The sequence below is a fragment of the Amphibalanus amphitrite genome, unplaced genomic scaffold (assembly GCF_019059575.1).
Source record: "Amphibalanus amphitrite isolate SeventyFive unplaced genomic scaffold, NRLGWU_Aamphi_draft 000280F_arrow, whole genome shotgun sequence".
NCBI classification, from domain to species: domain Eukaryota; kingdom Metazoa; phylum Arthropoda; class Thecostraca; order Balanomorpha; family Balanidae; genus Amphibalanus; species Amphibalanus amphitrite.
In genome coordinates, this window is record NW_024881775.1 from 569,995 (window position 1) to 581,233 (window position 11,239).

At 43.5% G+C, this 11,239-nt stretch overlaps 1 protein-coding gene across 4 annotated transcripts; it reads left to right on the forward strand.

The window, feature by feature from the left end:
• The first annotated feature begins 284 nt into the window (after positions 1 to 284).
• On the forward strand, positions 285 to 10,721 carry LOC122387290 (methylosome subunit pICln-like). Of its 4 annotated transcripts, none has more exons than XM_043377385.1 (5): positions 302 to 454; positions 6,460 to 6,797; positions 8,309 to 8,579; positions 8,788 to 8,961; positions 10,100 to 10,721. In XM_043377385.1, the coding sequence occupies exons 3-5, from the start codon at positions 8,309 to 8,311 to the stop codon at positions 10,240 to 10,242; spliced, it is 588 nt and encodes a 195-aa protein (XP_043233320.1). In that variant the 5' UTR covers positions 302 to 454; positions 6,460 to 6,797; the 3' UTR covers positions 10,243 to 10,721. The 4 variants fall into 4 exon arrangements, with proteins under 4 accessions (XP_043233322.1, XP_043233320.1, XP_043233321.1 ...); XM_043377386.1 differs by having other exon boundaries at positions 6,597 to 6,797; XM_043377388.1 differs by lacking the exon at positions 302 to 454 and adding an exon at positions 6,115 to 6,124.
• The last annotated feature ends 518 nt before the right edge of the window (positions 10,722 to 11,239 follow it).

Genomic DNA, 11,239 nt, shown 5'->3' on the forward strand with positions numbered 1-11,239 from the left:
ATCCATCCACGGCCCAGCTGCGTCTTCACGGATTTTATTGCAAATTTTACTTCACTTTTGAATTTATTGCAAATTTTATCAAGATGAAGCACATACAGCCTACAGGTATTTGAATGTAGTCCTACTCGTCATACTCCCATTTCGTTTTATGCCCGCTGGAGTGTTCAATGGTGAAGATAGGAGTCAAAAATGTCATTGAAGGAAAATTCGGATATGGTAGCCTAGCCTGGAACAGCAAAAACGGCGCAGCTAATACAACTCTGGTCATGCGAGCTCATTATAGAGTTCAGTCTCTCTTGCTTCAGATTTCTTGCGGGGAGGACGTGGCAAGAACAGCTGATTGACTTTCTAGTGGTGACGTGGCGGTGGAAGACATCTTGGATCTTTAAGTTTTTGGTTTCAGTTTTGTTTAATTTCAATTCGTTCATCATTTATAAAATCCCAGTGCACAACGGTATGTAAAATGAAGCCGGGAAGGCCCGGTAAACGGGTGAGGGCTGATGAATCTTTTTTCGATCAAGGAAACAATGAAAACTCCGGGTCGTACCTCAAAATCAAACTCCTCTCGGGGAAAACACTTAAATCCAGAGGCTGGCCATGGGTGCAGTTAGGTGTTAGAGGTGTCCTGGGGGATGTTGACAAGTTGGAAAAGGCTAGTTTTTTGACTGATGGATCTTTGCTCGTCAAAACGAAACATGCTCTCCAAACTGAAAAGTTTCTGAAAGTTAGGAAATTTGCAAATGAGGACTGTGAAGTATTGAAAGATGAAAGGCTGAACACATCACGGGGCACTATTCGTGCATATGACTTAGAAGAACTTAGCGAGGACGAGGTGGTCCAGTGGCTAAAGGACTTTGGGGTTGTTGGAGCAAAGCGCTTCACCAGGAAAGTGAATGGACAAACACAAGGGACCCCAACCCTGCTACTTACCTTTGACAGACCATCCTGCCCAACAAAACTGCAAATGGACTATGTGACATACCACGTGCACACGTATATACCAAACCCCCTGCTGTGCTACCGGTGCGGCAAATTTGGGCATGCTCAGGAGCGATGCACTAAAGACAAGGTATGTCTAAACTGTGGACAAATGCCTCATGAGGGAGAATGCACGCCCCAGTGCATCAACTGCCGACGCACTGATCATGGGTGTCAATCTCATGACTGTGAAACATGGCAGAAAGAGAAAGAAATATGTAAGATCAAAGTGGAAGAGGAGGTATCTTTCAGCCAAGCCAGGAAACTGTATGATGACCGCCATGAGCCCCCTGTTCTCAGAAATTATGCTGCCACTGTGCGCACTCCACATATTACTGGAAGGCAGGAGGATGAGGAGTTGAAAGGAAAGGTAGAAAAGCTAGAGAAGAAGGTAGATGAGATGACGACATTGCTCAAAAAACTGACTGAGTCGCAGATCACAGAAAGTACCTCTAAAGGTGCTGCTAGTACAACAGACACAGTACGTGTAAAGGAAACCCAGAGGGATGTATTACAGAGATCGAGAGGTGATGAGACAATGGGAGATGCTACAACAGACAGTGATGAAGGGGAGGTGAATGATACGAGGAAAACTCATGAAATTACGCAACCCATGGAAAGAGATGAGGGAGACGAAATGATTCAGACATGTGACTTGACACAGACAATAGACACAGTGAAAAAGACCAAAGATGCTGCCAAATGGCAGACTGTACAAAGGCAAAAGGGTTTAGGACGAGGAAAAGGCAAAACCAAACCACAGGTATCTGCTTGTCCAGATACCATCCCCCCCGCTCCCCCGCTTGTGAGAGCAGGCATATCCAATGAAAGAGCAGGGGACAAACCCATGACAAGAAAGCAGTCATGGGTAGATATTTCACAAGCGGCATCAGACAACTGATTGGAGTGAATAGTATATTCACTAGTAGCTAGTTAGTTTTTCTTTTCTTTAAAAAAACAAAACAAAAAAAAACAAAACAAAAAACAAAAAACAAAAAACAAAACAAAAAAACAAAACAAAAAACAAAAAAACAAAACAAAAAACAAAAAAACTTCTCTAAACTCTAGAGGCAAACACATACTACACCATGGTGAAAATAATGCAATGGAATTGTAGAGCATTGATTGGAAAATGGGCTTCTGTCAAACCCTTCCTTATGACCCAAACATGTGATGTTTACTGTTTACAGGAAACTCACTTCCTTCCATCAGATGAATATGATTTTAACTTGCCGAATTACACAAGGTATGATGTTTTTGGCAATGATGAAAGGAGACAGGGAGGTGTGTGTATATATGTTACTAACAGGATTCCTCACAGACTGATAACTGTGAACACCAACTTACAAGCTGTGGCCTGCTCCATACGAATGGGCAGCTCAACCATGCACATCTGTTCTCTTTACCTACCCCCCACTGAACCTTTACAATATGAAGAGTTGGAAAGTCTGATTAAGCAGCTCCCGGAGCCCATGGTTATCTGTACGGATGCCAACAGTCGTCATATGCTTTGGGGTTCGGATCGATGTGACCGAAGGGGAATGATATGGGAACGTTTGATCAGAACTTTTGGACTCAATGTTCTCAATGATGGTAGTGCTACTAGAATTGATGATTACACTGGGCTGTACTCCCATATCGATCTGACAGTATCTTCAGGATCAGTCGCCCCCCACGCAATGTGGATGACTGAAGATGATCCTCATGACAGTGACCATTTCCCAATTTATATAACACTGAATAATGTTGTTGACCCTTCACAGGACTCAGACATTTTTTATGGATGGAACTTAAATAAAGCAAACTGGAATGAATTTAGAGAAAAGTGTACACTCAACTATGATGATCAACTGGGAGTAGAAAACTGCAAAGTTATGACAGACCTTATTGTCTCAGCAGCAACAGAGACAATACCTAAGAAAACTGGACATGCAAAGTACTGCTGTCCTTGGTGGACAGATGAGTGCAAGAAAGCGATTACAGAACGGAAAAGGCTATTAAACCGATTTAGGAGAAATAGAGAGGTCCCAGGACTATTACTTGAATATAAAAGAGCAAAGGCCAAAGCCAGACAGGTTATTAGGCAGGCCAAGAAAGACTCCTGGCTTAAACTCCTTAGCCTCTTCAATTACCAGACCCCCTTACCCAGGTTGTGGGAGATACTGAGGAAATTCACAAGGAAAACGAGATACAACAGACCTTTACCCGTACTCAGTATAGATGGACGTATTATCGATGATACTTTTGAAGTTGGGAATACACTTGGACGATACTTTGAAAGCATCTCCTCGCAGGAGAACTACTCAGAACATTTTCGTACACGAGTTGATGACATTATTAGAACTATGCCTGATTTCCGTTCTAACAATGCTGAATGCTACAATGACTTATTCACCTTACCTGAACTGACAAACGCCATAAAACGATGTGGAAATACGTCTATAGGACCGGATAGACTGCATTACGCTTTTTTTAAACATATGGGGAATACTCAATACGGAGAACTTCTTAAGATGTTTAACGCAGTCTGGACGGAAGGTATTTTTCCGACAGACTGGTCACATTCATACGTGGTCCCTATCCTGAAACCTGGGAAGCCGGCTTCCAACCCTCAGTCATACAGACCAATTCAACTTACCTCATGCATGGGTAAAATCATGGAAAGAATGATAGCTGAAAGGCTCAAATGGTATACCGAAAACAAAGGAGTGCTATCGAAATACCAGTGTGCCTTCAGGAAAGCACGATGTACGGTCGACCACATTATCAGACTGGAATCAGAGATACGACATGGATTCCTCTACCACAAATATACGTTGGCAGTATTTCTGGATTTTAAAAGTGCTTACAATTTAGTGTCTACCCCTGCCCTCCTTCTAAAGATGTATACATTGGGCTTCCGTGGAAGACTGATGAAATTTGTGGAAAACTACCTGAATGGAAGAACCTTCCAGGTGAAGTGTGGTCGATTATCACAGATTTTTGAACAGGAGAATGGAGTCGTCCAAGGGGGAGTTGTTTCGCCGATACTTTTTAACCTGATGATAAATGATATTTTTGAAGGTATTTCAGATGAGTTCTCCTATGCTATGTATGCAGATGACTGTGCAATTTGGTTACAAGGAAGGCATCTTCCACAACTAATAACAACCATGCAAAACGCACTTGATTCCTTGGTGGAGTGGGCAGATACGTGGGGATTTACTTTCACGCCTACCAAATGTAATGCAGTGATATTTGGACGATATATGAAAAGAACTGAATTAGATCACATTTCCCTACTACGGATTAAAGACGAACCAATTGCATACTGTGACAATGTAAAGTTTCTTGGAGTGTTTCTGGACTCCAAGTTAAACTTGAACAAACATATCCAGTACGTTCGAGCCAGAGCATTGAAACGCATTCCCATATTGAAATGCATATCCGGACGTGAATATGGTGCCGACAGAACCATTCTGTTGAGGATGTACAAATCCCTTATACGTCCCATCCTAGAATATGCCTGTCAGGTCCTTGATGGACCAGCAAACAATGCAGTGCACTCCCTTGAAAGCATACAGAACGCGTGTTCGAGGGTAGCTACAGGAGCATTGCGGACTTCTCCGGTAATGGCACTGCAGGTTGAGTCACATGTACCGCCACTCTTCCTACGACGTTGGGAGATGACTGTCAGATATGCCCTAAAAGTGACAGGATACGATGAACATCCATGTCGAGACTACATTGACGGGACCTTTACTCTACCTGACCTAGAGTGGGGATATATTAAGCGAATATCTGGATTCCCCTTCTATGAACGTCTGCAACATGTCGCCCGAAACCTTCGGATAGTTCTTCCCAATGATGTGACGCTTAAAGCCAGTGCTTACCCTGTATGGCAGCGACACCAGTGTGACGCACATAAACTAATTGAACAGCAGAAGGCTAATTTGGAGAGATGTGATGTTTTGCAGGCCTTTGAAGAGTTTAAGGGTACACACCCTGGATATCATTTCCTTTACACTGACGGTTCGAAAAGTGAAAGGGGCGTGGGATGTGCTTTCGTGCACGGAAACATGCAGTATAAAACGAAACTGAAACGTGACTACTCGATTTTTACAGCTGAGTGTGTTGCTTTGCTCCAAGCTGTACATTATGTCCAACATAACCAACTGGCAAACAGCGTCATTTGTACCGACTCCCTCTCGCTGCTATTAGCCCTGCAAACAAATGAAAGTAACCACCCTATGGTTACCGACATTAAGGATACTTTGCATTGTCTGAAGGAACACAATCTGCGGTGTGTAATCCTTTGGGTCCCTGGACACTGTGGAATCTACGGGAATGAACAGGCAGACCTTCAAGCAAAACGGGCTGTTTTACTAGATAGGACCGAGGAGGAGTATGAAGTGTCTGTGCAGGAATATGTGTCTTTTATCCGTGCAGCATGTTTTGATCAATTTAATAGCATGTGGGTAAACGATACTCGCCAGACAAACCTTAAGAGCATAAAGCATGTTACGGGGAACTGGGTGTCTTGTCGCCGGAATGTCCGACGTGAGGAAATAGTGTTATGTCGACTGCGGCTTGGACACACCAGAATCTCGCACTCGTTTATTATAGACCGTGATGTGCGACCAGAATGTAGTACCTGCGGCCAGTACGTGACAGTGCAACACATGTTAATTGAATGTCCGAACTACGCTGACCAAAGAAGACATCTCAGTGTACTGTGCCGGCACCATGGTGCGCCGATGGAGCTGGGTACTCTACTTGGTGACTCATACCCTGATATTACTGACGCTTTGTTTAAGTTTCTACACGATAGTGAACTGTTTAAGAAAATTTAAGATTATATTGTTTATTGTATGTTTATGTTATGTGGCTGTGATATGTACAGTCTTTACCGTTTTGTTTATTTTAGTGCAAGTCTCTGTTGTTGTCTACTATGCTGTGTATGAGTGATAATGAGCTGTGATGTATGCTGTGAAAGTATGATATGGATGAGAATGAGATGAATGAATGAATGAATGAATGATGAATGACAGTGAATGGAAAACATGAGAGTGGAGTAGAAGGAGTAGAGATTTATAACAATGGTAAATAGCTGCTACTAACTCGGTGATTTGCTTCCCCCTCCCTCCCCACCCGCCACGGCACTCGCGTACACTAAACCGCTACAATATATCGGTACTGACAGTCGCACACACACATATTCAGACTATATCAGTACCGTGCACAATCAGTGTAGACCACATTGCTGTGTGCGATAGGCCGAGCTGAAACACAGCGCGCTCCTCTTACAGGATAACAGAGGAACATATGTTTACTCTATATACTCTGATACGTTTTTGGTATATACGCGGATATGTTGATCATATGTGAACGATTGGCGTGATGGCTGAGTGCAGGCCTTATGAGTATGAGCTGATGTTAAACTTGTGAAATGTATGATGTTTGTTTTTCTTTCTCTTTAATTTACTTTATTTTTATTTTTAGTTAGTGTAGTTTGACCAATCACTAACATCTAACTACGGCAATACCAACCTAAACTGATAAATCCTAACTGGACAAATCCTGGCAACGCATTTCCTTGTCCCATGGATCGCTTAGTTCCATTCCCTGGCCATGACAAGAAGGAAGAGAAGATGTGAAGACAACTTCTGGACGCTCTGAGCCCAAGAGGCTATGCGCCCTACACCAAAACAACAACAACTAGAGTTCAGTGTGCGAGCTGCTCAAGCGCGTGTTTTCTTATTATTTATTGTAGGTAGTGGGATTTATTTTAGAAGTTATCTCTGATAAATTGGTTTTACAACCCTTTACATATATTCCAGGCAAGTACCTTCCTTATGTTTCTTCCATGTAAGGCGCTTAAGTTAAATGTTGATCAACTGTAGGCTTAATAGACTGCAGATTGATGAGAACCTTGCTCAAACTTGAACTCAAACGTTTCAGGCTGAGGGCTGAGGCTAGGTAGTGGCTTGCGACCTGGACCACCTTTTGATTTTTATATATATTATACATATATAATGTTATTTTTCCGAACACCATATATATACTAATTAGACATATTGATATTGTGCACGGATCCCAGATGGGGAAACACAAATTATTGCCTCCAGTAGGCAGTAGGGATATCCCAGAACATTTCTTGTTATTCAAATTGAAATGTCACAATTGAGATGAGCAAAACACATATAAAGCAATTCAGGTTCTAAAACTACTCTTGTAGTTTTGGGGGTATTCATACACGATAGCATGCTGCCGCACATTTGTGAAGTCATTTAGACTCTTCAGTTCTTAAGATCAGTTGGGGAAACTACGAGGAGCCAAACAAAAATTGGATCAGCCAATCAACGGCTGTAGTGGGCGGGGCGATGACCATATATATGGTCATAAAATCAGACAACTTCATCTTTTCCATGCATCCTAGCATTCATGATTCAAATGAAAAAATAAGTCATAAGAATGTTTTTTAACCACACAAGGCCTACACTCACTCGGTGCACAATGCACTGGCGGCTCTAAATCGCAGAGTTACAATACAAGGTCAAACAGTGAATGGCAAATATGGTGGATTAAAAAGACGCGCCAAGAAATGTAAGCAGCACCGTTGTTTGAAAATGTCATTATTTCTATTATTTTGTTTATGTTTTTTTTTTAATTTCGGTTAAATTTCTATTTTAAAATTAAATATCTTTATTCATTCATATAAAATTAAATCAAAACAATTTTCTTTCAAAACACCAATCCATTTATGGAATGGCCAGCTGATTGTGACACCCAGAACCTGCAGAAAAGCCATTTTCCTATCGCCTTTTTCGAGTGAATTCGCCGAATTTAAGTGAATCGCGTTAATTGGTAGTGGAAAATGGAAGCCTTTTCTTTCCGATAAGTGGACGCGATACTGCAAGTACCGGCACGTTATACCGTTTTTCTTCCGTAGTAGTGAGGGCTGCATTTATGCCCATATATGATCATCAAAAGTCTATTTATAGTCAAAATGTCTTACAAAACAAAATGTTATCTAATCTGATGTAACCTTTCCTACTGATCTACAATCTACCAACCAACAACCTACAACCTATCAATATGGAACCCTCAGTGAATTCTGTGTAAATATCTCAAGAACTGTAAAGGCTGGCGACTTCACAAATGGTTGGCAGCATGTAAGGCACCTGCTGTATGATTGCCAGTTTGCAAAACTATACCTACCTACTAAGCATTAGGTAATAGGTAAAGCCAACGGTAACGGGTAAAGTATTTTGTGATGCTGATTTTACTCTACTTCAACAAGTTATAATACCCACTGTAAAACTGATAAATGCCTATGCCGTTGTTACAGATGGTGGTGGTGACTAGTTCCCTGCCGCCGCCCACGGAGGGTGTGCGTATCGAACAGCCCAGCACCGCCGCTCACATGGGCCCGCGCGCCCTGGGCAGCGGCACTCTGTACATCGCCGAGAGCCGCGTGGCCTGGGCCGGCACAGACGGCCAGGGCTTCTCGCTGGAGTACCCGCACATCATGCTGCACGCTGTGTCGCGGGACACGTCTGCGTTCCCGCACCCCTGCCTTTACCTGATGGTGGACGCCAAGATCGGACCCCAGGCCGACGGTCAGTCAGAGAGAGGCGGCGGGTGGTATGGTGGGGCTGTGGCACCGATCACTTGAATATGTTTTGGCATAATTTATAAGAGAGGTCTACTTGATTTCTAGCTAAAAAATGCAAAGTTCAGTGATATGTGATTTACGATATAAAGTGCGTCATTCATCGCCATCAGTTGCGTGCCCTGGTGGTCACTCTGTGTACCTGTGTTTGGCAGACGCGGCGTCAGATGGCAGTGGCGGCAGCAGCGACGAGGACGCCGCCTCCGGAAGCAGTGTGACAGAGGTGCGCTTCGTCCCGTCGGACGGCGGCTCTCTGGACGCCCTGTTTCACGCCATGTCAGAGTGTCAGTCCCTGCACCCGGACCCCAACGATAGCGTCTCAGCAGACGGTGAGTGCCGCCTGCCGGCCACTGAATGAATGAATGAATGAATGAATGAATGAATGAATGAATGAATGAATGAATGAATGAATGAATGAATGAATGAATGAATGAATGAATGAATGAATGAACGAATGAGCATAATTCACATGTAGGCATGCATATTGCATACTTAAATATGTTCATTTGCTAAGCTAGAGTTAAGTGACCACAATTGTCAATGAAATATCTCCTTAGTGGGCTTTCGTTAAATTTTTCTTTCAATTTTCATGATATTGCTCTGTTACTTTTATTTGCTTTTATAATAAGCTATTGATAAGTCAATTAGACAAATATATTCCACATTTTAAAAGCTTCAATTGTGACAACTATCGCGCCATGGTCTAGTCACGCTCATCGTCAAACAGTTTTTTATAGTTAAAATAGCTTCCTTCGATTGTTGACGAGCTGCAAATGTTTATTTCAAGGCTGATTTTGGTGTTTCATATGGTTCTTTGCGTTTGTTTAGTTCAAGTTTGGTAAAGATGACTAAATGGGGCTTGCACTAGAACTATTGGGAATTTTCGCGAAACTTGATGAGATTTGATGCTGCCAGAATTGCTATTAGGAGCTGCGGTGGTCGCAGAAGTTTTGACGCCAAGCTGCACAATTTGTAAGCCTTATTCAGGGCTGTTTTTTAACGTGAAATTGCTTGTCAAACTCAAGCGCAAACTACCTGTCCCATTCGCCCGTGTCGGCTGGTGCGAACTTATCACTCGATGTCAAAAACAGACAAAGATGTGGAACTGAACAAATGTTTCGGCAGTGCCTTACTTAGGTACTTTTTATTTAAAAAAATGATAAATTCTGAGATAGGACTTGAGTTAAAAGTCTTCCTGAACATTTTCCTCGTGTATATGTAATAACACGATTTAGCCTTGGGAAACATCCAGACGCATTCCCGGTATTCGACATCCCCGCTTTTACTTAGCACTTTTGTCCACGGCTTATGGACAAGGAATTGCCACAATTTAACGCGTCTTAGCTGTTGTTTTGTCTGCAGATAGGCGCCGTTATCTCTCTCCAATGTCCATTCACGCTCGCGCTTCTTGTGACTTACCTTACACAAAGGGGGATTATACCGTTAATGGGAGTCCCCGATCGACAGAGGACGACTATTTCGTCGGTGGCGACTGTGATGCCGAGGGTGACGGCGATGACGACGAGAGCGGGCCCATGAGCAACGGCGGAGGAGCGGGCGACTCGGGCGAGCCCATGGAGACGGGTCAGTTTGACGATCCAGAGGAGTAGGTGCAGCGGACTGCTCGGGATTGGAGTGTGGTCTGGTGCTGGGGCCTGCTGGACCGGTTAAGCCGTGGTCGGACGGTGTGAGTCGGTACCCGGCCGTCTCACACAGTGATAGTGATAAATCATGTGAGCTCTGGCCGGTCGGTGGTCATTGGCGGCCTCTGTGACCGCCGTCGAATCGGGCGTAGGCGGGGGAGGTTCCCAGCCGCCATCCTACGCCGGTCGTCTGCTCCTACTGTCAGCCGCGGCAGCGCACGAGCCTGTGGAGATATGGGGTCATCCACTGTCGTCTGAGACTGACTGCCAGAATACTGGGAGCTGTGAGCCGTGACAGGCGACCAACGTGCCCATTCCTCATTGTTGCCATCATCACCAATCGCATGCATCACTCGCCAGTGACCGAAGCTTGCTCTGTACGGAGTGTTTGTTGATGGGAGATGCCAGCGCCCTCATTTTTGTACAATATACATCGTTGAAGCACAGTCTGTTTCGATATTTTTGACATTTGTTTTGGTGTTTTAGTATTGATGCTTTCTTTGGCACATATTATGGAGCCGAATAGTGATGTGTTCATTGCCCAGTCCAATTGATACGTTGGTAGTTTTGATATGATCTATTGGCAAATCTCGAACTGATGAATTTCCATTTATATTGCGCCACCAAGCCGAACTGCAAATTATCGATTGGGTAGCTGACCGAGGTATGATTGTATACGCTGAAGAAACCGTGTTGCTTCGAACGAGCAATTGGATTACAATCATGAATATAAGGTACTTCACACTCAAAGCGATTTATATGTGGCGTTGTAGATCAATTTTTTTGCGTAAAATTGCCAAGGAAGAATACGAATGGATTCACGTTAAAGGGACCATCCCACCTTAACATTAGTTTTGAGTTGAGATAGCCAAGTTTGCGGCCAGGCTCAGAAATCACCATTTATCCTGGTCGCAACCCCCGCAGCTTTATGGTGTTCAAGAAATTTCTTCCCTTTACTTGCAGG

Coding starts and splice junctions, on each gene's coding strand:
- LOC122387290 (XM_043377387.1), top strand. CDS start 8,309: ATGGTGGTGGTGACTAGTTCCCTGCCGCCGCCCACGGAGGGTGTGCGT. Junction 8,580..8,787: donor GATCGGACCCCAGGCCGACG/GTCAGTCAGAGA, acceptor TGTGTTTGGCAG/ACGCGGCGTCAGATGGCAGT. Junction 8,962..10,099: donor CGATAGCGTCTCAGCAGACG/GTGAGTGCCGCC, acceptor CCCGATCGACAG/AGGACGACTATTTCGTCGGT.